At 39.6% G+C, this 27,429-nt stretch overlaps 1 protein-coding gene across 1 annotated transcript; it reads left to right on the top strand.

The window, feature by feature from the left end:
- The first annotated feature begins 9,775 nt into the window (after nucleotides 1–9,775).
- Nucleotides 9,776–25,775, top strand: LOC115364184 (transmembrane protein 235). Its single transcript, XM_030058641.1, has 4 exons — nucleotides 9,776–9,947; nucleotides 11,364–11,441; nucleotides 14,443–14,580; nucleotides 25,531–25,775. Exons 1-4 carry the CDS (start codon nucleotides 9,776–9,778, stop codon nucleotides 25,773–25,775), a joined length of 633 nt encoding a protein of 210 aa, XP_029914501.1.
- Nucleotides 25,776–27,429: the final 1,654 nt, after the last annotated feature.

Genomic DNA, 27,429 nt, shown 5'->3' with positions numbered 1-27,429 from the left:
AAAAAAAACAACCCTAGACTGTTATTAGTGAACATGACATGAGTTTATTACTAATATATATAAAATGTTCATTTTCCTATACAAAATCAAAGCCAATGAGATTGGTCAAATGCCACAATCATGTGACCTGGGATGTAGAGTGATCTTTGCTGACTGGCTGGGTGAAGACCAAATGATTATTGAAATAACTGACACAGGGGATGGGCTTGATATGTAAAATTTTTGAAATTACCAAAAATAGTCACTTGCCCTATAAATAGCAGGAAATGATGAGGGCCATTTCAACTGTGGATTTTTTTTTTTTTTTTTTTTTTTTTTTTGCGTGTTTAAATGCACCTGAGACCATTTTCCTCTACTTAACCAAATGAAAGCAATCACAAAACATTAATGAGTAGAGGCAATCCCCACTATTATCGTACCAGTCTCAATCTGGAAGATCATAACTGTGATTGAATCCATTTTAAAACAAAGCTATCCAACCCTGCTCATGATAAAACTGATCTGTGGCCACTAGTTGACTCCTACTGCACAGCACATTTCATAGAGATAGTGGGTATTTAGCTAAACTGACATCATATTTCTTCCCCCATGAAATCACAATAGGATTGACAGAGTGTCCATGCATTCAGGGGCACAGGAGTCAATGTGCAGTAAAGAGGACAACTTGAATCTCAGTACAATATATCCTATAGTATTTGTTAGTCATTTCCAAAAAAAAAAAAAAAAAGAAAAAAAAAGAACCAAAGCCTGCTGTTGTTCGCGTGTAATACTTAAATCAATGTTTGTGTGATGTGTACACCTTGCAAATGATAGAGAGGTACCTTAGAAAGAAATGTCTTCAATGTTTGGTCACTTATGCATCCTGTAACAGCTCTACAGAGAGAGCTTCTGGTCATATTTTAGAATGTATTTAATATTTAATGTCAATAGATCGGTTACGTTCTGTTTTTGTTTGTTTGCTGGTGTGATTTTTTTGCGAATGTTGACAAAATAAAGAATATCCATGTGGATTTTTGCACCAGAATTTTGTGTCAAGCAATAAGGACATTTTATCTTACAAAAAGTGGAGATAATTATAGTTATGATTCAACATCACAAGACATCCACAAGACATTTGGTGGTCTTCCAAAAACATCACCCAACACTTTTACTAATTTCCTGACGACAACAAGAATCCAGATATTGTGGTCTGTTACCTCCCAAAGTGGCGGAAGACAAACTTAACGGTTCCAGCCAAAGTTAAGATCACTTGGCTGGTGGCTGCTATTCAGATCCTCGTTCAGATCACAATCCAGTGTTGACAACATTCACCCATGAATAACATGGAGTACTCTGGTCAGTGTGCTTTCACTAAGAGGATTTGGGATTTTCCTCTTCACCACACTGGGTGGCAGTATACACCTGCTCTGGTTTACTCCTGTCTATTACAGATTTAGTGAGAAGGCAATTCTGTCCAAATATGACACGGCAACCGCAGTCGAGACAGGCAACAACCAAGTAACTGCTACAAATGCACATTATGGCAAACAACCTTTTGACATCTGTTCATGCTTGTTAAGCTTAGACTGCAATTGGCATCAACTCTCACATAGAGAGCAGTGGGATTTATATGGCATCAAGAAAAAAAAAAAAAAAAAGGTCATAGTTACAATCAGTCTTGTGTCTCTTACACCCTTAAACACATATAACACCCTCCTCTCCATTAAAAATACAGTAAGATTAATATCATTTTCTCAATCTTTCAGGTTTCTTTCTTTCTTTCTTAGTAGTATTCCAATGAGGCTGAATATTTATGGATCATCAGCATCCACTGAGAAAATATTTCCTCTCAGAAAACCAGCCAGTCCCTCTTTAACTCACATATACACACTTAGACACATACTAAACACATTTCACAATGACAATTAGTGTCAGCATTGCTTCTCCTGGTTCAGTTCAATTAAACTGGCAAGGTTTTCTTTGAGAATCACATCCCGTAAATGCTTTGTTCTATCACCAAGTCTGATCTTTCCACACTATTCACTGAACTGACGATGTTTCAACAGATTAGTACTTTAGTAATTTATTTAAACATGTGCCAGGAGAGCATATTATTTCGGGGACATTGTGTAATGTCAACTGCTAGAGTAAGAACAACAAAGACCGTGGTGTTCGCAAATTAATGCTGAACAACATTAATTAAATTGAAGGTTCTATCTTGTGTTCATGTACCTGGTGGCTAATCATTTTTTTTCTTATTAAATCATCCATACAAAACAGCTCTGACCCTTTTTAATCTTTAGCTGAGCAAATCAATCAAAGTAGAGCTTGCTGGTAGGAGTACCTTGAGGTGAATTTGTTTTTCTGGCACTGGTCTCTTTTGTGTGCTGTGCTGCAACAGTGGCTAAGCTGGATTGCAGCTACTTCCATAACAGCTAACTGCTGTTATGGAAAGACACAGCTGAAATGGGAGAGACATGACTTTAGATTATGTTTTATTACCTGCACTGAAGAGGTAATATTTTTACCCGGATAGTTATTATTATTTTTTTTTTTTCCATCAGCAAGATACTTCAAAACCATGAAATGTCCATGAAATGTCTTGTGTTTTTAGCCATAACTAAGGCTACCCACAGAGTACAAAACCAAGCAATTAGTAATTATATATTTAGATAATGCATAAACAGCTGTTCATATTAAGCATATGCACCACAGAAATTCATATGTACAAGGAAATGCTTTATGTTTTTTGTTTGTTTGTGTTTTGTCATAGATCTCAGAAGAACACAGACTAAACTTTCACATTTAAACCCTGTGTAGCTGAGTTTAAGCCTACACATCTACAGCCATTTAGACTTCTTCAATGTCCAATTATTTTTTTTCAGTGTAATTACAATGTAATGGTCCAATGGGTAATGTACATTTGCACATTTGACTGCAAATCCTGTATATAGAGATGCATATAGAGATAGATAGCAAATTAAAACCAACATAAAATGTCTTAGGAAGGTGTTTGGCATTTTGATGATGGTGGTGGACGGCGTTGTCTAACACGACGGTCAAAAATCTTACATAAGTCTTCAACTGAGCTCAGATGTGGTGAGTGTGAAGACCATAGCGTATGATTTAGATCTTTTTCACAATCATCAAACCATTCAGAAAGCTCTTGTATCCTGTGGATGGGGACATTGTCATCATGGAAGAGACCACTCCCATAAGCGTAACCCCTCACTGTGAGGGCCTGTACCTGCCTCTCGGTGTACACCATACATGCACTCACTCACATGTGCAGGTGAAGGATGTCCCATCATTTTTTTCCACATCTCTGTAGACTAATGACTATGGTTTTGCACCACTGTAATCTATCACATGCGCGTTTTCCTTTGTATTGAGGGGTTTATGCACTGGCGCTAGCGCTGGGACCATATGCAATTTTGGAAAATCTACATATTGGGACCAAATAATCGAGAGGTGTAATTCTCAATATTTTTATTACAGTACTGTCAAGCTGCCAAAAGATGAGCTGTATTCAATTTCAGTTTATATTTTTGTCGGGACGATGCCCTGTTGAACTTCCTTGCTCTGATGAATGAAGTTTTTCTACAAATGAATCCCTGATGAATGGCCCCCTGTCAGCTGACATTAATGATAGCAGAGTTAGCTTAAAATTGCCTAACGATAAAGAGTGAAGGGTGCAATCTTCTCAGATAATCAGCAGGTTAGAGCTGTTACCTGAAGATGGTAGTTTCCTTTTACAATAGCAGTCGTACCAAGTGATATTTTCCATTCAGGCTCACTCAGCAGCCAATCACACTAGATTTATTCATCTTTACCATAAAATAAGGAGCATAAAATGATGTTTTGCATATCAATAATCTTCCTGTTATCATGTTATTGATGATTATCGATAAGTCCCAGGCTTAAATATAGCCTGATTTCATGTTGCCGTATGCTGTCTGTATGCTTTCAGGGTCAAGTATTCAGTTTAACTACAATTTAATGACAATTTAAGTGACTTAAAATATGTTTTCAGCTATAACAGCAATTTGGAGAATTGTTCAGCCTTGGCAGAGGCTTATGGAGTTTAATGTAAGTTCAGTCAGGGAGACACCCGCACAGTCCTCACGGGCTCACTCATTCCTTCTCCTTCTACCTCATTAACCTGTTCATGCCCCCCTCCACCTCCCCACTTCCCCCAATGTAAAGTCTCCAGAGGGTTACAAAGGGAGAAAATCCTAAGCGCCATTCTAATCAAGCGCAGTCAACCATCAGCAGGAGCCTTTCCCCAGTATCTCCTCAGGACCACAAAATGTGTCATTTTATTCAGCAAAGTGTCTCATTTTGTTCACTCAAATTTATTTCATCTGACTGGAATGCTCTAGTCACATTTTGTGACGTTGCGATGTGACTACCTTTAAGATCCAGACCTAAGATACCCAGCATTTGTAGTTTGATAAGCTATTTATGGCAGCCCTAAAGCTAACTAACTAACATTTGATAACACATCCATTAAACCCTCAGCATTACAGACTCATTACAGTCTCCAGTCCCACAAGCATGAGTGCAATAAATTTGGAATGAGCTGCAGTCAATGGATAGACAAAATTGCTCCGGTCAATGATTTCAGAAGTCTTCAGTCTTCATTAGTATCGAAGAGCAGCACCATACTCCGTTCTTAGCGCACAATAAATTTGGAATGAGCTGCACTCAATGAGTGGAACTGCTCGAAGCGCCTTCTGAGGATGTTATAGAAAACTGTTCGTACGGATTCATTTTGAAAGAGCAATGGCCAGTAGGGAAACTCAAACACTCAGCCAACCAATTGTGTAACTTTATCATTCAGTAAGGTAACTCAATGCTGGACATTTGCGTTTGTAGGTCTGGTCTCGTTTTTGCGGTCCAGCCAAAAAGGAATGCTACCCAGAGTTCTCTCCATCAACCATCAATATATCAGCCCCTCAGGGAATACATTGGCTCAATGTGTTTTTGGCAAATACAAACCTCTCTCTGGCTGGCCCACTACATTTCACACAGACCATAAGAGAATACTAGTGACACAGCTGCAATGCCGGTATGTGTTGCTCGGCTAGAAAATTCTAGAAAATAGAAAAGGACCATTAGCTGTGACCAGCAGCTGATTTAAGTCACAATGTCAATCTGGCTGATTGTCAGTCCTGGCCAGCAAGCACAGAATCTTTATGATGCCGTTTGATGTGGTCTTAAAAGAATAGCAACCAAGAGACTAAGAAAAAAACTACTTTATAGGCTACCATTTGTCACAATGGCTTCAAAGAGGTAACTTGCACCAGCCTATTTGAAGATTTTCAGAATTTGGGTGATTGCTCATTTGAATGGTTTGATTTAAAAAAAAAAAAAAAAAAAAAAAAAAAAAAAAAAAAAGATGGGTACAATATCATGGTGCATACAGGCCATCTTGGTCAGGCATTCTTATCTGGGAGGAGAACTAATTTATCATCTGAAAGACTGCTCAGTACAAACACCAGCAGAATTCATATCCTGTGTTTTCATCTTATCCAGCAGTCTTTGGCAAGAGCCTGTGTCAAATATATTTTTACAGCAACTGTCAGAGGCCAGACCCTTATTACAGAGTGTGGTCTTGAAACGGGACAGTGATGTCACACAACTATCCATTACACTGGTTACAGGTTAAAAGCCATCCATCTCATCTCTGTCTTGCATATTGTGTTTGACCACAGTGGCCTGTCAACTCCAATTTTACAAATATTGTAAAAAAAAAAAAAAAAAAAAAAAAAAAACAGGACCAGAACCACATATTGTTACACAAAATGTCCTCATCAAGGGACTGGTTGCAACATGATATTATGATTCTGATTATAATTTGCACATTTTCTCAAATTACATTATGCCAGCTTTATTGTTTCAGCATCTTGGTTAACCCTGATTTACTAATTAGCCTGAATTTCAAGGTGCCCTGCAATGCTCACACATTAATGACAGCAAGGTGGATCACGCGGATCAAATGAACCAAAATTCAGAAATTTCTGTTTTACAAATATCGACATTTAATGCACAAATATCTTTGCAACGGGTAGTGTGTTTAAAGCCACTGCATTACAATGACACTCGAAAGGCGTTGGCCACCACAAGTCGCTGCAAGGTCCGGCTTCACAGTTTTATGAACCTATTGAGTGAAACATGGCGCTGTCTCGGAAACTGTGACATTGCAACTCCTGCTGGATCTGTGACTCACACTATATGAGAGTAACTGAGAAGCACAGTCAAGCAAGCTCTGTAGATTAATCACTTGAAACCCTGTTAACAAAAAAGCTATAAATTTTATATTACAGACATGGCTCCATCAAACTTAAAACCTGCTTCAGACAGTAGTCATCTTTGGAAGAAGAAGTTAGTGGCATTTATGTTTGGCTTTTCTGGGCTGAGAGGTTTTCATGTTTAAGTGGATACTTGTGCTAAAACAACACTGGCTCTTTGCCTGTGTCTCCATCTTCTCTTTGATTGGCCATAAAATTGACTCCCAACTTTATACAGTGTCCTTTCCTGAATCTGAACTCACGTACCTGTGATGTTTTAGGGTGTATCCTCCCTCACCTCCACAAGCACACCTGCACTCCCACACAGGTGACAGTTGTGAACTAGCTACATCAACAGGTGCACGACTCCATTCCAGCTCCTTCCGTGCCCATGGCTTCATCCGTCAGCATCTTCATCGTGGATGTGTCCATGTAGCCCCACGGTTATCATGCCGTAAGTATAGGAATAACTCACAACAACATATTAAATATTGGCTTATAATAGTATATGTTTACGTAACTTCAGCATTAGGAACACCTCATTTCCTCTGTTCAAATTAGTGGTTACTATGCAAACAAGAGTTGTGTCTACTCGGGATGTAGCTTAATGACAGGCAAGTAAGTAAGGCAGCTATAATAGGCCTGTGCAAGAGGCTCATGGTGTCATTAGTAATGAACTGTTGTACATATTCAAAATCATAGTTGCCATATCCACTTATCAGTATTGGGAAAGTTACTTTTAAAATGTATTCCATTACAGATTACTGAATACATGCTCTAAAAAATAATTTGTACATATTTGTTGCACGTTGAGCAACGTATTCCAAATACTTTGGATTACTTTTGGAAGACTTCAGAATTTGCCCATTTTTCTGAGTCAGTCTGAATATCATTAACACTTGATTTTGGGAATGGCTTTATTGCTGTCGTCAGTCTCCAGTACACAAAACACAAATGTGGTACGGTTTGTACTACAACTGATGCTGTAGAGAAAAAAGGTGAAATTTTCTTGCCACTTGTTATAAGAGTAGAATAAAGTTGTACATAATGTGTGTGTGTAATGTCTGTGGTTGAGCCAGAGAGAAAGAGTGGCACAAAAGGACGGTGAAAGTGAGCAGAGCAGAGGAAAGGGTGGTGAAGCTGTCAGTCTGACAGTAAATACACATTGTAGGCAGTAGGTTTTGGCAAAGTGACCATAAGCATCCCCTTTGTTAATCTGTACTGTCAAATGACAAATTAAATTACTGTAGGATTCAAATATAGTACAGTACAGTATAGAAATAATATTGTAAAACTCTCGGGCTAAGCTTTTTCTTGTTCTTTCTGTATCTGTTTCAGTTTATTACACACATTACATCAGGGGTCGGGAAGCTATGGCTTGCCAGCCATTTCTGGCTCTTTGCCAGAAGTCATATGGCTTTCAACAGAAACTGTATTTTAAAAAGAGCACGAATTAAACTAGCAATTCAAAATTACTACTAAGGTCACTCTCTTTTTCTCTCTCACTCTCTCACATGCTCAGTCACTCACTCACTCACACACACACACACACACACACACACACACACACATACACACACATACACACACATCGTGCTGAGTCTGTCACTACAGTACACACAAGCTGGCTTCCTCCGCCCCACTTTTCTCTGTGTCTGTCCCTAGGCGTGTCTGCTCTGTGCTCTGTTGACTTCCTCCATCAGCAGTATAAAGTCGCTCAAAAACACAACATAAGTCTTGGACTTTTTCACCTGTAGCGTGCAAAGAGAGACAGGGAGAGAGTGGCAGTGGTCGAGAAAGCTAGGCAGTGAATGAAGAGAGGGAGTGGAAGTAGTGACAGCAAACTTTTTCAAAGGTTTTGAATCACCAGAACAATAAGAGGTTCTTCATAAGTCACAAAAATATTAGGTGATATGCCAAGTAGTTTGCAAGATTTGCCACAAACAGACACGCACACACACACACACACACACACGTGACCAAATGCATGATCCCCTCCAGGCTGTCACCTGGCAGAGCTAATAACCACGTGTCAAAGATCTCCAGCAGCTTTCCAGCTCTCCCCCACACTTGTTAAAGCACGACCCTGCACACTGTGTGGGTGGAAGTCAGGGTACAGGGAGGTGTTGGGCCCACAAAGACAGGGAAAAAGATTAAAACTGAAAAGATTTCTAAATATCTATTTCATACAAACCTGAATAAACAAGTCCTGTCTTTCACAGATCAGTAATGTATCACACAGTTGATGAGGATGCTGTTTGGGAGGCCTGTAATCCTGGCAATTTTAACATTAGATGAAAGGAAGAATGGAAGAATTTCCATGCAAGATCACAGGTGGTCTGAACACAAGAAGCTTTGACTAGCCTGACAAGACAAGCCTCTGACAGTAAATGTTCATAAGCCAGCTGGAACATGTATTATTATTATTATTATTATTATTATTGTTGTTGTTGTTGTTGTTGTTGTTGTTGTTGTTGTTGTTGTTGTTGTTTTTATTAGATTGCTATATGTTTATTATTTATTTTAACGTTGCCTACAGCCTACAGCAGTCATCTTAGCCTTCTTATAATCTATATAACCTGATGATACAAGGTAAGGTGAATTATACCACTCAGTTCACATTTTATTTTTATTCTTTTGCTAATATTATTATCGTTAATATTTTGGGGGGTGCATTTGCCCATCTGTTCAGGCTGGCATAAATCTATATACATCATGCTAAATAATGTCGAACTAATGTAAGGTGAATGAGAAGGGGCGGCATAAATCAATGCTTCCCTAGAAATTGATTTTGTTGATGGTGGTTGTTTCACCTCATGATGAGGAGGTCACTGGCTTCTCCCATCGCCTTATTTAGCAGGGTGAGCATGCTTGCCAAGCCCAATTACTATTGATGGGTGGGGTCAGTAGCAGAGCCAAGCACTGGTCACAGTCCATTACTCATTACAGCCGTGGACCGGAGACTGATGCTGTTTACAAGGAATCAAACTGGAATTCATCAAACCAGCCACAGCCGACTATAAGACCAGACGCAAGTCAACTTTCAAGTCAAATATAAATGTCTTTATTACGCTAAGACCTACACGTTCCGTGTTTAGGGTTTTACTTTGAAAGCCGTGATCGGAAGTTATATTTTTTTATGTTCTTCGGAAATTGATGTTGGATAAGTCTGAGAGCGCTACAGCAGCCGCTGTCTGGCACAATCACAGTTATGTTGGCGCCGAGGAGACAAGGACGCGCATCTTTTCACTAAACTGTTAACAGGAGTTGTGTAACGTGTAGTTCTTTCATTTTCCGCCACAGACCAGTTTTTTTATTATTATTATTTTTAATTTGGTAGGCTTACCATGGTCACTCAGCGCTTGACAGGGAAGGATCCGGCTGGAGAGCTTTTACGCATTGGGTAGCCAGCCCTGGATCGCTGGTGCCGATGGCTGTACAAAATGATAAATCAGTATAAAGAATATTTAATTTGATACGCTCTTCGTGTGGTCTGCGGGACAATGAGATACGAAGTGGCGGTCCTTCTCGCTGAGTTGACGGGTTTGCTCAGCTTTAGCTTTCTCGCTTTGGCAATTGGGACGGACTATTGGTACATCGTCGATGTGAATAAACCCAACTACACCGGTTCCAGCGACCTGAGTTCCCATTCTGGATTGTGGTGGATAAATGAAGGTAAGGAAATGTCCACCTTTTAAAGATTATCACTGTCAGCAGCAAGTTTGTAGCCTTTGAGCTGCAGGCAACAGTTTTATTTCTCCGGGCGAATCTCCAACATGATCAACTAAACTATCACAAAATATTCTTTTAGTCTCTCCTCGAAAAGGGCAGGGACAGTGGTGGAATAACTTAAGCTGCTTCTCACCAATGCCATTTTAAATGCCCGAAAACATTATCTTCAGTGTCTCAGTTTCATTTTGGTATTTCGTGCACTATTGCGCACAATGCGCATCAGGGCCGAGATCGAAAACTGACCACTGGCAAATTGCGCGCAAACGCCCAGCGTTTAACCGGTAAAAGGGCCATGTGGAAATGTGAATGCATACATATTTAGAGTCTCTTGTGCAAATACAGGCTACTATTACTGATTTAATTTTCAGTGTTGACCAAATAAAGTGTTAAACCTTGTCGAATGCTGAAATCTAAAATTGTTCTCCAGTGGCTGCCAGCCACCAATGTTGTTGCCATCACCTCTGTGTATAACTATTTGCCAGTTTAGACAATCCACGGACGTATCAGAGACCCAATCAGCTCAGATTCTGTGTATCTTAAATATGGCTAATGGCTTTCTAATTGCAAGAGTAGGCTCGACTAGTCATACTGGAGGATTTCTCAAAGCATGAATTTGTCATTCAATGAGAACCCACTTCATCCCCTGATTGTTGATTGGCTTGATTTATTTCACATCACATTGCAAAGAAAGGCCTGATTGTGAGCTCTATAGTCCATTTCTCAGACCTCAGCGAAGTTTGCTTGAATAATGAATCCTAATTAATGAATAATGCTTCACATTCAAATTTTATTCAGTTAATATTTTAATGCGCTCAGGTGCTGTAAATGTAACTGATCCATAATCTATACTATCCTCAGTTTCCTGCCCTTTTTATTTCTTATTCTAAATAATCCACATACACCTCTGCTGTGCAGGGAAGCGGGCTAATGGTCCCTGCAGGGTGGCTGTAAAGGTAATTTCTCAACACAGCTGCAGTATACTCTGTATAGCTGCACAGCACAGTGTCTAATTTGTTGCTCCAAACACTCACAGTTCACAGTAAAAGCAGAGTAATTTGCAAACTGTGCACCAATGTCACACTCGCAAACCTTGGAATTGTTAATTGTGGAATTGTTAATTGTTAAATGTGTTATAATTCTTGGTGGAAAATTATCACATGAAGCTGAGGTAGTATGTGTTGTCAGGAAGGAGTTTCCTACTCAAATGCTCAAATAATTTCTATGCAGTGTTACTATGGGTCATTATTTGCAGACATATATGTCAACGCGATTCGTTGTCTGTTGTACCAATTTTGCAGAGCATACAGAGCTGTCTGCATTTCCCTGTCTCGCTTGACCTTTTTCTTTTGGCCTTTTCAGGAGAAAATAGCACTTCTATCATCTTCCCTTTTGCAGCGAATACCACCAGCCTGTCAGAGGCAGAAAGACATCTTCTGGGTGAGTGGTTTAGTTCATCCACTGATGTGCATTTCAATTAATTAAGTTAATTTTTTTCATCATGTTTCTGAACTTGACAACTCAGCTGTGGTCAAGGCCACCATAACTGAGTCCATGTCAAGTCAAAAAAGGTAGAAATAAGCAACATGCATTGTATATGCCTTCTTAATGCAAAAAAAAAAAAAAAAAAAAAAAAAAAAAAATAGACTTAAGGAGGTCTTATTTTTCTGAATGAACAGAGATTTGATTGACCTTTGAAGGCCATTCTGGAACATTTGTGTTTCTATTATTATTATTTATTTAACAGGGCTAATGCACATTAATAAACATTGCCGTAAATGCACCAAAATCAGCCAAAAGGCTAGTTTTCATCTGTTAGTCCCTAGACAGCACAATAGCTTTTACTCTGGTATGCAGAGCAAGTGAAAGAAATAATACAAGTATAATAACTTTTATAAAGTGCAATAAAACAAATAATTAAAACCACACAATCATTAACCCACACTATCTAAAAAGAAATACTCTTGAATAATAAATAAATAAGAGACCCCGCAGCAGACTGCTGTGCAGCTATCCCTGTCACACTGGCAGCAACTGAAAGCTGCCATGCTGCAGAGCTGCTGTTTCCACATGAGTGTAGTGACAGGGAGGGTGGGGTGCGCTGAGCTGTTGATGGCTTGATGGCAAATACTGTTCTTGTAGCTGACGGTTCTTGCGTGATGGGAGTGGGAGAAACAGCCCATAAGCAGGATGCTTTGATTCTTTATGATGTTACTCGTCTTTCTCTGAAACCTTTCTGTGTAAATGTTCGAATCGCACTTGTACCACACAGTGATGCAAGTTGTCAAGATGCTCAACTGTAGAAGGAGGTGAAGGCTAGTGTGCCCTCTCCAGCTCTCCTCAGGAAGTATGATTGATTGCTTGATTGATTTACACTTAATTTTCAGCCAGGAAAGAATTTTTTTGTGCATCGACAGCAGCTCCATTTTCACAACACACTACAAAAAGAAATTAGGACAAGAAACAAAGATGCATACTTTTACTAGTGGTGTCAAATTATCGCGTTAATTGAGATTAATTAATTACAGTCATATTTAGCGCGTTATGTTTTTTAATCGAGTTAATCTAATTTTTAATCACTAACTTTACTTTTTGTGTTTGGGCTTGTTTAGCATAAGCTGATAGGCTCCTATTGTCAGGCCCGAACTGTACATCGGGAGATTTCCCGAAGCGCCGGCCTATCACTGGCCCAGTGGCCTGCCCGTCTTTTTTTTTTTTTTTTTTTTTTTAAACAGGTCGCCGGGCAGGCCAATCAGCTGTCGGTCCGGTCCGGCTGGCCTCACCAGTCTGATCTTTTTTTTTTTTTTTTTTTTTTTAAGTCAGAGAGACAGGCCAGGCCAATCAGAGGCCAGCAACCTGTGAAGAGGTCAAGACATGATTGGTTTGTTTTGATTAACACCCGCCCCAACAGTCCGAGTCCGTTGTAAACAGGCAGCGCATGTTGAGGAGGGGGTGTCGCGACTCGTGTGTGTGTGTGTCTGACTGTGGAGGAGAGGAGAGGAGGTGGAAGAAAAGGTTACGTGATCGAAGTTAATACATTACCGTATTTATCCGAATATAAGACGATCTTTTTTCCATTGAAAATGCCCTGAAAAAACGCCCTCGTCTAATATTGGGGGTCTAAGCAAATACACATGTATTGTGCATATGTAAACCAGTAGGTAGGCTCGCCTGATGCCGCGATTACCGGCGAATGGCCGCATTGCGCAGTCATTGCAGCCGCATATGAACAAAAATTGATATGGCAGGTAGGCTATGTGTGCGCCGCTCACCTGTCAGATCCGGCAAAGATTTTGTTTTGTTTGTTTGTTTGATTTTTTTTTCCAGATTTTGTCCATATCATTTTTTTTTTTTTCCCAAAAAAGGGTCTTGAAAAAGAGGGGTCGTCCCCCCGACCCGCATCGGACTGATCTGCTACAATAATGTAATGAATTTAAAGGGAAATACCTCAAGTTGAGGGCTTTTCTCAGCAATTTTAGGTGAGATTAAAAAAGAGATTAATTAGATCAATTAATTACAGATCATAATTAATTAATCTCTCAATTTTTTTAATCTCTTGACACCACTAACTTTTACATAACATTACAATCACTGAAGGCAATACTGATCTGAGATTGTGCTCCTCATTTAAGTTTAATATTGACTGGAACAATGTGAAACACTGTATTTCTGATTTAATGTTAGCTGTGCATATTCACTGTTCAGAACATGGTTGGGGTTAGAGACAGTGTCGCTGGCCAGCCTCACTATGTTGTGAAGGCAGGCTGATTCCAAAAGCTTCTCAAGCGGTTGTCCTACAATCTTTGAACAGAAGTAGAGGAGCTGGTCAGCCTTCCTCACAGTGGTGGACATGTTCAGGGACCGTGAAAGATTGGGTTGCTGCTCACAATTTCCAGTGCTGATGAGCAGAGGGGTTTGAGTGATGTGTTGTTGATGTTTTTCCTGAGATCAGCAACCATCTCCTTTGAGATGTTTGAGTCAAGCAAGTTACGAACAAACTAACTAACTAACAAAATAAATAAATAAATAAATGAAATATTGAATTTACACTCAATAGTGGCCGCAACTAAGAGAAGTTCAAGTTCACAGACAAGTGAATTTAAGTCTGTAATTAAGAGCAAGTCTAGACGCGCGTACTACAGCGCTGGATAAACCATTGATTATCTGACAGTGAGTGACATATAGTGCGATAGACTGCAGGCAGAAGTGGCTGCAGTGCATCAGAACATGTGATTTTCCCAGCTTTGGATGTTTTATTTTCAAACATTTTCAAAGTGGTGCATTACAAAATGGTGTTCTTTCAGTCGTGTAGATTCAGTTGGACCACAGCACACTGCTTAAATTGTTAAAGCATAATAACCATGATGTGTGTGTGCGTATATTTGTGTGTGTGTGTGTGTGTGTGTGTGTGTGTGTGAGCTTCTTTAATGTCTGTTTGCAGGCTTGCACAAGGTGGTAATCATCCTGCTGCCTATCAGCCTGGTCTTGCTGGTGTGTGGCTGGATCTTTGGGTTTGTCATCTCTCTGGCCCGCAGTCCCAACTTGCTGGCTGGTTTAGCATCATACTTTCTCTTCTGCAGTAAGTCAACACAGCGTTTTCCTTGTGTATTTTTTTTTTTTTTATTTGGTTTGTCTTCAGCTAGGTGGGAGCCTATGGCAATGTCTGTTTTGCATGCAGGCTGCTCTGAAGCAAATCATTTGCTTGGTCATGTCACGAGAGGGTGAGATATACAGCGCATCAGAGATCCTCTCAAACAAATGTGTGGGCGTGCACTCCAGACACATTGTGCTCATGCAGTTTTGTATTTGTGTGTGTGTGTGTGTGTGTGTGTGAGAATGTGTATGTTTCTTAAGCTGCGCACAGAGAGCCTTGAAAATCCAATCAACCTACTGTAGACCGGGGCCAACTGCTGGAACCTCATTTCAGTCATTTCAGACATTAGTGATGTATTGAATCGGACCTTTAACCACTAAGAAAGCACTGCTTAGTGTTGTGTAAATATTATAATTTATAGTTGACTGCATGGAAAAGACTGCTGCAGGCTGGAGTCAAGCAGCAATATACTGAACATCTCAGAGTGAACGTTAAAGATCCCATTTGACTTAATTAAGTTAAGTTAGGTAATGATCATTTTACTCAAACAGTTGTTGGTGTGGGTGGAGGTGGAGTTTTGGGTCAAAATAAGGAGCTATTCACACAGAGGGGTTTTGGTGTGAGCATGTTGTGCAGCACTTTCTTCTCTTTATGTGAACAGTTATTGTTAGTGTGTTTTTGAATTGCCTGCATTGTGACTCAGATCATTCGCACTCAGTTGTGGTAGTTTTAGGGTAACATTACAAGGGGCTGTCAGGCTATCACTGACAGACTACCCGCATATGGCAAGAGCACAGTTGTGACATTTTTCCTAAACAGATGGTGTGGAAAAAAATCAGATTCTGTTTAGCTTGGGCTTCTGACTTACTGAGATCATTTTGAGGGGTTTTTCCCGCACAAGTGTTTTGATTCATGATGAGCAGGAACTAGAATTCTTGTGCCCAAACTATTTGTCTTGTCTTGTGAATATCTTGTATTGTATGTTATTGCACTTACTTTCTATGTATAGGGCACTTGTATTTTGCTTTGTGTTTTAAGGTAGACCCCAGGAAGAGTAGTTGCTGGTGAGTGGGGATTTGAATAAACAATAAACTACAGATCATTATAGTGCATGTGAGCATATTAGCAGTATTGATCACTGTGTGGAGTGATTGCAAATTATGATGAAATGGCACAGAATTGCAGAGGAGACGGTCTTTGATTAAAAGATTCGGTCAGACTTGCCTTTGGAATCATTGTGTAGTGAAGAAAAAGCTCATACTTGACATGAACTCAACTTAAGAATTCAGTCATGTTGTCTTGATTATTTTGGACAGCGTTTGGTGAACATAAATGCCTTCCCAAGCTGCAGTTTGTGGTGCCATACCAACAGTGCCCCAATGCTATGCTGACAAGTTGGAAGACTAACTTTGTGAACACATTGGTATGATCTGTTTTATCTAATTGCTAACAGGCTGGAATAAATCATTACGCTAATATTCATATTGTCTGTCTTTTTGGTGTGAAATTAAAGAAAATCTCCCGTTTTTTTTCCATAGTAAACCACAGTGAATGTCCTACAGAAACATTCAAAGCTCAAACTAAACACCCATCAGTCATATTGGAGTATCCTTTATGAGCAGAGATATTATGGGTTTATAGTATTTGAAATAGATACACTGATTTTTTTTATTTTTTCTCTGCTTGGCAGGATGAGGATGCTGTATCATGAGCAGGACAGTGTCAGTAAGATTGCTTTTTCAGGGATGCAAAGGGTTCAGCTGGTGAACTGTGTCAATAAAAGGAAAATCCATCAAAGACTGCATGTGATTAGATCTGAACTGAAAAAGAGGGAGGTTGAATTTTGATTGAGGTTTAAATTGTATTCACATCAGTCTGTCAGAGAGCAGAAACCTCCTTCAGTATATTGTCAGTGCTACCGCTGACAGCCACAGCCTCCTGTGTCACACAGAAAAGACAGACAATTTCATGCTTTTTACCAAATGTCTTGTCCATATCTCAACATCAAAAGGCTCGCAGGCAGCTGGAATCATTCAAAACCAACCACAACCGATGCACGGTAAACAGAAAAGAGGGAATCAGTGTCATTATTTATTTATTTAGAAAGAAAATACTAGAGGTATTGCTTGACACCAATCTATAGGTGATGCAGACAACCATGGGGGGGGGGGGGGGGGGGGACTAAGGTACTCTGTCTTTGAATCAAGCAAAATAGTTATTTAATTAATTTAGCAAGGCAACTAAGGCAGTCCTCTTCAGGGTCAAGACCCTGGAGAAGACTGAGGATCGATATGCATGGGTCTGCTTAGTTGCCTTGCTTCAAGCAATTAAATAACTATTTTGCTTATTCAAAGACGAAGTGCCTTAGTTTTTTCCCATGGTGTCAGCAGCACTTATCGATTGATGTGGGGGTGCGGGGTGGTTGGGGGGTCAGTGTGCTGGAGGGCTTGATGGTTTGGCCAATACGCTCGGAGTGAGGGGGTCGAGCCAGAGAAAGAGTGGCAAACCAAAGAGCAGGGCTGCAGGAGGCTTAATATGCAGGGGCACTGGAGACACAGAGAGTGAAAATGCAATAGATACAGGGTAAAGACACTAGAGACACAGAGAGGGAAGACGTTGGAGACCTGGAGAGTGGAACGTCTCAAGGCTCGGACAGCAAAGCCACTGGACACAGAGAATGGAGCCGCTGGAGGCTTGTGGTGCACCAGCGGGGTGGAGGGAGCGGGGTCGGGGACCGCCAGCTGAGCTGGACATGGGGAGGCTTGGCTGGACTCCAGGTTACAGAGTACGGCCTCCGAAATATCATAATACCGGGGAACCAGATGATTTATCCGCAGCCTGGCAGTGACTCACCACATCTGGACATAGATCTCCCCCAGCTGTGGAAACAAAGGAGGCAACGGCTTCACAAACCTGAACAACCCTCTTTGTAGAGAAACTGCTCCGCTCAGTCCATGGTTAGTCAGATCCTTGTGTTATGAGGAGAGTAGTTAAGAGGACCCAAACACAGGAGTAGAGGCAGGCTGAGAGGTGAGGATGACTTTCATGCACAAGTGCAGGCAAAATCAGGCTGGAACTTCACAAGGGAGCCGGCTGGACTGACAAACTGACAGGACTGACAGTCGGATCTGACAAAGACAGTAGCTAGACAGATGGCTTAAATACACACAAAGGCAATTAGCACAGGCAGGCACAGGAGGCAAACGGAGGCAGGGGACTGACAGGGAGCTGACAGGCTAGGGAACACCATCACAGTGTTTGTTAAGCCTTGGCGCTCTCATACAACAAATGTAGTTGATTGTAGGTTGTTGGTTGTAGACAGCAATCACCTGCTTTGTGTTTTTTTTTGTAAATGGCTGTTGCTGCCACCTCTCCTCTAAACAGATTGAACTGAACAGCCCAGACTCTTTCATGGAGCGAACAATGGAAACAAAACGAGAGTATGGCTGTGCCAGCCTCCGTATTCTAATGTAGGACAACAAAAAATATGGGAGGAGGGAATGGGAATTTAGACATATGATCTGTAGAGCACATATCAACTCATTTTTCTGTGTTTAAACCTGTGCCTTCAGTTTGTCTTGGCCCCCATCACAGGCACCATTATATGCACCAACATTGTGAGAGGACATAAAATTTGATTGTTTTGCCTTCAAGGTGAGTGTTTTGTCGCTTATTATGCTGGAGGCAAACAAACTCGGAAACACGCTTCCTCATATGAAAGTTGTTCACCCACAGTGTCTGAGGAGACCTCAAAGACGTTCCCATCAGTGTGGGCTCTGTTCTCAGGACCATATTTCCCTCTGATCTGAGACCATAACAGCGCTCAAGAAAAGCCCATGATTTGTGGATAAAGCTACACCTGAGCTGCTCTGTCCTCTGGCAGCCACCTTTTGCAAATTCTGACAAAAAAAAAAAAAAAAAATGGAACTGTTTTTTGATTATAATATACTATCATGTAATATTTCTGGTGCTGAAAGCCATGTTGTTGTGCGCTATTTGCCTCATTTACACATGAAAATGCCTGCAAATTACAAGGAAAGCAGTTCAAAATTATGCCCAAGACATCTAGATATTTTTTATATGATGTAATGGTACGGCCATAAAACAATGACATCTTGGGTTTGAGTGTTTCATGCCATATAAACATGATCTTCAGCATTGCAACAAGCAGATACTTACCAAATAGCTGTCATTGTCATGCAATATCTAAGAATGTTTTCTCTTTCTTTACGGGGAAATTCAAGAATTGAAACCAGGCTTTTTGCGAAAGACAGTGTTTCTTATCACTGCACCTTCCTGTTTTGTCAGTAGGCTTCTACCACCAATTATACATTATCAAAAACAGTTTGATGTACTTTATCCAACATGTTGGCCATGCATACAAACCTACACAGCAACACTATCAGTGATAATGTAATTCAGGGCCTTGTTTTCATGACCGTGCACAGCAGAGGCTTTGCACCATTGGAGAGGTATTTTCAAATAGGATCCGTTCAGACAGTAAGTGTGCTTGAAAAGGTCCTATTTAAAAAGAGGTAATAAGATGCGTCGTTTTTCACTGTAACTATATGCTCATGCTGTTTGGTGTGAATAATTTTCATCCAAGCCTTGACACATGGAGTGGGGACTGTGGTGGTGACCACAGCCTCTGTAGATGATAGGGACTGGCTGATCCCTAAGATGCTTGAACTGTTTCCTACACTGGGCAAAACAGAGCCAAATGTGTTATTTCTTTGACTGATTTAAAATCATCATTAGCTGATTTAATAAATAATAAAAAATAGGCTATGGTTTACTCAAACATCTGGCATTCACTGAATAATGCTTTTTCACGAATTAGTATGGTATTCTGGTAACGTGCACATTTCTAAACAGAAATCTGCTGAAATGACAGTTGCTGTCAGCTACACAACTGTCAGAAGGTGTGATGTTGCTCATCTTCTCTACTGGAGAATCAGATCAATGGAAAAGGCTAGCTTCTGCTGCAGCACAAGGCTCATCTTCACAGATGGTGGTTTGTAACTCAGTGAACGCTAGAAAATGTTCATCTTTGCAGGAAGCCCCAGATTACAATTCCATTATTGCACTGACGATGTGAAAGGACAGGAAATCTGGAAACATACTTCGGCCAAGGTGCACATGAACATCTGTGGATGGACGCATCAGAGGTTTTTTTAAGTAACCACTGTTAGCAGAGGCTCACAGGAGTACAGAGTAGAAAAAAGTTTTCGGACACCCCATGCATTTGTGAAATATTGCTTTAACAAATCACTCTTAGGTCTTCAAGTGCAATTTCTTTTAGAACAGTCACACCCAAAATACTAAACAAATCCTAAACAAGCCATTAAAAACTTAAAATTGATTGGTTCCATAAAAATACATAAGAAATTTTGAGTATTGGGTCATTTTGGTACCAGTGATGAAGCTCGTTCTTTTTATTAAAAGACACAATTTTTCTTGCCAAGCTTCGTGTCTATATAAAGCCAGCACATTTGAAAGTTCTTCAGACACAAAAATGGCTAAAACAAGGAACCTAACGCAGGAAACACACCTGAAGATAAAGATTAAACTATCAAGAATTTAGTTTTGTTAGTTTTTTCTTGTAAACAATAAACAAAAAAAATATGTATATAATTTGTATTTGTTTGTATCTGTCTAATGCAGCCACACCCTTTGAAACACAAAAAAGATTTTTCCACAAATATTTCATGATAATATTTGAGATTGTGTAAAATTTTAAGGGAGTCCGAAAACTTTTTTCCACCACTGTATCTTAAAGCATATCTGCAGCTCCGTGCATCAAAGAAATGCTGATTGGTTGAGCAGGGAAGGATTTCCTGTAACATCATATTAAAAATGCAGCATCATGTAACATTATACTATGAAACCTCCTTGGTCAGCACAGTATGCACAACTAAATTCTGCTTCAATTCTGCTAACCCTAACCATATTTTGGTGTCTTAACTGTGGTTGGTGGCTTGACAAGAAAATCAAACCATTATTAGTTCCCCTTTAGTTTTCCCTTGTGCACAGCAGCAAGGTACAGATGATGCCATAACAGTTGCGCATTTGGTCACAAAGAATCATGAAGATGCTAAGTCATACACAAGTTAATTTAACACTTAACACTTTGCAGATCCACCTATAGCTTGTAATTAATGTCAACACTGTCTTCCTGTTCCATAGCATATTTTTCTTCTGAGAATGGGGTCTCACATCATCTTCTCTGTCACAGTCTTTGTTTCATGCAGGCTTTTCAAACAATATGCATTTACATATGTGTCCTTGACTGAATTCTGCCTATGTATCTCTCAGTACTGGGTTATTATGTTATCTGTCAGGTTTTTTTTTTTTTTTTTTTTTGTCAAAGTAGATGGTTGCTAACAGGTAACAGGTTGCTAAGAGCCAGCTAAATACCTGCTGTCAGCCAGAAATAGCAGCAGAGTCTAAAGCAGGATCTTAGCAATTGATGATGTATCAGTCAGCAAAACTGGCATTATAATAAAGGAGTTGCATGTTTTCTAAACTGGTGAAGCGCTAAGAGTGGCAGCAATCTATTTATCAGCATATCATTCAGAAAAATGCAGGTGAAGTGGTGTCACTTTAATCTTTAATATGTAAATAAGACAGAGGAGATGGTGTTGGATCCTGGGTGATTGCAGCCCAGTTCAATCAAATCAATCATCAATGGGCAACCCATTCACCCAGGTCTACTCTAACGGACGCCTCGGGGGCCACATGGGCACAGTTACTCAGTAAGCTGGAGGAGCCGTAGCCTATATGCTGAAAGCCTTTTCTGCAAATTGCCACAGTGGATGGACTTTCTATGAAGGTTCACGCTGTATGGAGGTACATTTTCTTTATCATTACAGCATAATAGTATGTGCTTTAACAGCATGGTCCTGCTTGTATAAATTTAATCTCAGACTGATCATATGGTATGAAAATTACTGGGTTTAAAGAGCACCCATCCCTTCAGTCAGTTTATGTCCCAGCCATTTTCATGCAGGCAATGCCACAGGGAGCCGCAAAATTACTAAATGGGCTCAGGTTTGGAAGAAATCCACGTGCACCTAACAAAATTGCCCTTCCTGCAAAAATAGGGCCCAGTATGCTTAATATGCGCAACCTGTGGCATGTCCTCTCCACTGATAATGTTTGTATGTTTTGAGTTGAAACAAGACAGAAATAAAGTAATTTCAAATAGAAAATGTTTAAATCATGTCAGATCAGACTGACTGTGATGAACAAATTTCAGAGAGTAACATTTTAACCACTTTGATTTGGATTAAAGCATTAGTAATCTTTTTTTCTGTCCTTTTGTCAGCTTCCTATTGTCCTGTGGCTTAGCCATAGCACAAACAGCCAAATCCCATCAAATACAAATGTTGGTTTGTGTGCCATGGCTGGCTGTGTTTGATTCTTTGATTTGAATTGTTTGGAGATATTATTATCATTATTATTATTATTATTATTATTATTATTATTATTATTATTATTATTATTATTATTTATCAGATTCTACACGTTCAGTCTACGTTTATCTGTTTGACAGTTTGAAGTTTGGGCAAATTTGAAAATTACACCTACAGAATGTGTATGTGTGTCCATAGCAACCGAGATCACACCTGTCCAGTAATTACCTGCTAGCTCAGCTGCATTTTTGTTGCAGCAGCTGTTGTTGTGTTGCAACAGCAGCTGCACACATCTATCTATCTATCTATCTATCTATCTATCTATCTATCTATCTATCTATCTATGTGTGTGTGTGTATGTGTGTGTGTGTGTGTGTGTGTGTGTGAATCCAGAGGTGATGTAGGTGATGTTGCATAAATGCTAGTGTGTTTCTCAATTGAAAAAAGGGACTTAATAAGCCTAATTGAGATGCAGCCCCTATAATTAATATCTTAGACAATATATGTTGATGTTGTGACTTCACCTAGATGTAGTTTGGGATTTTGTGATGGTCTAATATGGAATAAGTGTTTTTTTCTTGGTGTTTAAAAACTGTAACAAGCTCTAAATGTTCCTATATTTCCTTTATGTTTACTGATGTATTACACTTTTAACACAATAACACAGGAGTTTTATGATGTCTTACCACTTTTCAACATAACAATAATAATCCTCATTCTCCATTCCAGGGTTTATTGTTTTGTCTGGATTTGTTTGACTTGTGTGCAACCGTCAATTAATTAACCGATTTCTTCTCTTCTTGAGAAATGTTAAAGCATCAGTAAATTAAAAGACAAACAGTTAGCTGGGGGTGAAAGGAAGCCAGTGCAGTCTGGTGCTACATACTAGATTCAGCTGTTTGCCAAAACCCACATACAACACGTCAGGATCACATTTCTAACAAAAAAAAAAAAAAACATCTGCTAACATTAAGTCAACATATACAACAGTTAGTTTTGTTGTGTTGTGTGGGTTTTTAATCTGTGATGGAGGGAACCCTGCAGCCTTTACAAAAACTGTTTAATTACTGGTCTATCGTCAACTTCTGCTGCAGCTGATTGGCCGATATCAGGTTCTGTGGGTTTTTGGCAGTCAGTTGTTTCTTTCAAAAATCCCCAAAGTAAAATGACAGACAAAATAAGTCATGATCTTCCATGATGTTCAGTTTTTATTCCAGCAACACAGACAGCGTGTCAAACACACCGTGCAGCTTCCACGGGCTGCTCTGTAACCATGTGTTCCTCCTAAACACACACAGCGCTTCGAAGGGTGCGTTTGATTTATTGTTCCCGCACTTTTTTTTTTCTCCCCACGACCAAACCATGGACTTTATTGATCACTTTAGCAGCGGGCAGGGATGAATGATACCAAAATTTCCAAAACTTCAATTAGCCAGTCTAAATGTCTCTGTTGAATTAAATTAGCCAATCATTCATGGGGTCTGGAAACCAGGCTAACTTTGATTTAAAAAAAAAAAAAAAAAAAAAAAAAGTTTTACCTAAACTATTCAAACTTCTGTCAGGCATTTCTGCCAACTATGTTATTGATCATGCTTGGGATATTTTCAGGGATTTTAAAGATTCATATAATTAAAGCTCAAACTGGTCTCAACACCACAGAGAGGAAAATTGTGATTATCTGGCCGGTCTGCCATCTGTGTGAATACATTAGTTGTGCATGAGGCTGCTTGAAATCAGATTTAATCTAAAAAATTCTGATTTGCATACAAAATGTTTGTGTTTACAGGGAGCGGTAATTGCAGATTGCAATTACAGGTTCCTATAGTAACCTGTAAACCCAGGCATAATACTAAGTACTATACCTGGGGTCTTAACAAACATAAAAAGACAAACTGTCGCTCTGTCCAGCTTTCCTTCTTCCTCCCTTTCTGTAAATCAGTCACGGTGTCTCTATATGCAAATGAATCCCACTGCTTTAAAGACTTTGTGTGACAAATCCATGGTGGAGAAGGCTTCGTCGTACATTGTTCTGCCCTCCTCGCTGTGACACAGAAGTGTTGCCCTGATAAAAAGGGGGCATGCAGTTGTTTTGTATGACAAGCTCCAAGTTGACATTAATTTGCAAACCTTGTTTTTTACACCATGTGGTATGTGGCATGTTACGTAGTTTTACCGTGTGTCTCTGTCAGTCAGTGTGTAGAGATTTTTTTCTTTAAGTATTGTTTGTTAATATTGATTTTTTTTTTCTTGCTAGAAAGCAATTAACACATCACCTAACACCAGTTTCTGCTTGAATGTGGGTGTTTATTATCATATTTAAAAATATATAATACTGTAGTGTGTTGGGGTAGGTGAACGGAGCTTCCCAGCATGCTTCACTGTTGTTTGGATCATGCTCCTGTTAGATACTTAGAGCTGTATGTGTACTGTTATTAGTTAGGGATGTTTTACATTACTTTTTATATTATTATATTTATTACTTTTTTACTATTTCTGTGGTGTACCTCCATCTATGATATCATTTCAGCATCTTATTGATTTATGCTGTTATTAAAGTTAATGGCCTGATATTAGAACAACCAGAGCAATGTCATGTTTTACAAGAGAGCCGAGATGACTACTATGCTGTTGTATTCAGTTGTAATATGGCTGACTGTGTTATCGTGTGTGTGTGTGTGTGTGTGTGTGTGTGTGTGTTTGTGCATGCATGCGTGCGTACACACTCAATGCATATACAATGCCTAGACATACAGATAAGAATATACACACATGAAGTATGTCTGTAAGATTTATGCTATAAGACACCATAAAAAATGAGTTTTCTCCATCTGATGAATGTAAACTATGTTGTTGAATGGGCCCACATTTGTTTGTATGTTTGTTTATTTTGCTTTGTGTGTTCATATGCTTATTTGTTTTGACATTTTGAGATGTTGTCATTGCTGCTGTGTTTTGGCCAATGAGGAGTTTATACCCCTCATTGGAAATTTCATCATTCATCCATTAGGTCTCTCAATTATCCTAACCATCACCGGCACACAACTCCATTATCTTGGTATATTAGCTGTGTCATTTTCAGTTGTGTTTCTTGTCTGATGAAGACCCCATTTGGAGCAAGCTGTCACTTTTTTTTACATTTTGTAAATGAAAGTTGGCTTCCAAATGGATAGAGTGTCATGCCTTTGAACTGCAAATGGGTTTTCACCATATTTCAGGCAGCACCGCATTTCCTGATTGCGTGAGTAAGCTCAACTCAAGAACAGCACATGAGAGAAACTCCAAATTTATGCCACAGGTTCCGCCTCTCAATGATCTGATTAAATTTTGGAGCGTATATAAATATGTATATTGAAGAGGAACACCTGGCCCATTACGGTGATCACGGTAATTACAGCGGAACATGCTCAAGTGTCTTTTGTATATATTAAATTCTTTGCAGGATTCATTCACAAGGTTGTTTGTTAAAATATGAAGGATTTCGTCGCTCTAATTGGTGTCACCTTTATCTGTGCACTGGCAGGTCTGTTTACCTTGTCTGGGGTGAGCATCTACATCAGCTACTCCCATCATGCCATGGAGGAGTTTGAGCGTCTGGTGTCCCCAGAGGACCTGGTCTACGTGGACGTGTCCTTTGGCTGGTCCTTGGCCGTGGTCTGGCTGTCCTTCGGCCTGGAGGTGACCACAGGCTTGCTGCTAATGCTGTCCGCCAGAATCATCTATCTGAAGGGACACCGAGACTCTGGGGTAACCATCGCCATGGTTTAGATCGACTGTGAGGCAGGAGTTCATCGATGTGCAAGTCAGTCTTCAAACCCACACGCTGGCTGGTGCTTTTACACCGGTCCCATCAGAGAATAGGATGAAAGATAGAGTAAGGCCTCTCAGCTCTAGGTTACAGCCAGTCGATGTGAGCTGGGGCCAAAAAAAAGTTAGATACACACATTTGGCCGGGGTTTACACATCCACAACCCAGTCCCTGACAGCCATAGATTTTTTTTTTTTAAATCAACCATGCTCTGATTTGAAGGATGTATTCCTTATTTTTGCTGGCTTGTTGTGATGCTTGCCACATCCTCCTTTAATATCAAAAATTCTGTATTCACCACTGGAAGCCTATTGTAAAACATTTATAATGCTGACAGCTACAAAGAGGCACCGTAAAATACTCAGCTGATAACTCTGTTGTATCTGTTAGTGCTGCTTCATTTGCACTTGCCTTGTGTCTTCTGTCATCCTCTGGGGCTTGCCTTGAATTAATGAAGCATTAATTACAGGCAACCAATCCTGGTTTACCGGCTTATTCACGGTTCAATGAAAGACCACGCTGGCACATTAAAGTCCATTGTTCCAATCCACAATGAAGTTGAAATGTTGATATGTTGTGGTGCAGGTAATGGAAAAGCTAGAAAGCAATTCAGAGAAAAGACCAATCTTAAGTTTATACTGCAGGAATGATGAGCATTTCTTTGTTTTAGTCAAGGTATTGTTTCGAGACAGTGGTTATTTCAGTCTGTGCTGCCACATTTCTGTCCATGTGTATTAATAAGTGATAATACATCGTTGTATGTGATATAAGTTAGCAGTGGGGTCGTGCATAAATATGTAAGCATACAAGGGTATCTCATGCTAATGCAGCAGTTGTTTTTGAGTGAAATGTGCCTGGAGATAAACCTATCACACACACATGGTGAGAGCAGCTTCATCTACAATACAATCTAAATTATTGATACAAGCTGACTGACTTATGAGGATAGGCCTGATGAACAGTGTTAATGTTACTGGAATAAATTGACAAAAGTATTGCATCTGGAAACGATGGAATCAAAACACAAATCAAACCCTGGATAGATGATGTGGAAATTAAAGTAGTATATGAAAGTAGTAAATTCTTGGGATAATAAACTGTGTTGGAAATTATACATAAATTACATAAAATAAAATAAAAAAAAAAAAAAAATGTCTAAGTAAGTTGCAGCATTGTTCAAGACCAAGTGTCTTTTGAATCAAAAACGACTTGTTCCCGTAATAATGTTCCTTACCTCTCTTATTGTGTGGAGGTATGGAGAAATACATTTGAAAATAATACAAATCCAATTTTCATAAGCAAGAAGACAGCCATAAGAAATGTAAGCAGCTGTTATTTTCGAAAGCCAGCCAGCCCCACTGTTGATTCAACTCCAAACTCTAAAGTTTAAAGACTGGGTGGATTTTGCTGTAAAACAGCTCAAGTAGTGTATAAGACTAAAAGTAATTTTCTGCCCACCAGTCTCTAAAAGCTGCTTGAAGTGAGAGACAGTGTGTTTGCACTTAGAGGAAACAGTGTGCTCAGACTAATGAAGGCTCGGACAAATGCTAAAAAAAAAAACAACAAAAAAATTAGTGGTGTCAAGAGATTAAAAAAATTGAGAGATTAATTAAT

The sequence above is a fragment of the Myripristis murdjan genome, chromosome 8 (assembly GCF_902150065.1).
Source record: "Myripristis murdjan chromosome 8, fMyrMur1.1, whole genome shotgun sequence".
In the NCBI taxonomy this organism is placed as follows: Eukaryota; Metazoa; Chordata; class Actinopteri; order Holocentriformes; family Holocentridae; genus Myripristis; species Myripristis murdjan.
This window is presented reverse-complemented; position numbering and strand designations above follow the sequence as displayed.

What these genes read in the sequence shown, in the direction of transcription:
- LOC115364184 (XM_030058641.1), top strand. Translation starts at nt 9,776, where the DNA reads ATGAGATACGAAGTGGCGGTCCTTCTCGCTGAGTTGACGGGTTTGCTC. An exon ending in GGCAGAAAGACATCTTCTGG is followed by an intron (nt 11,442 to 14,442) that starts GTGAGTGGTTTA and finishes GTCTGTTTGCAG; the next exon opens with GCTTGCACAAGGTGGTAATC. An exon ending in ATCATACTTTCTCTTCTGCA is followed by an intron (nt 14,581 to 25,530) that starts GTAAGTCAACAC and finishes GTGCACTGGCAG; the next exon opens with GTCTGTTTACCTTGTCTGGG.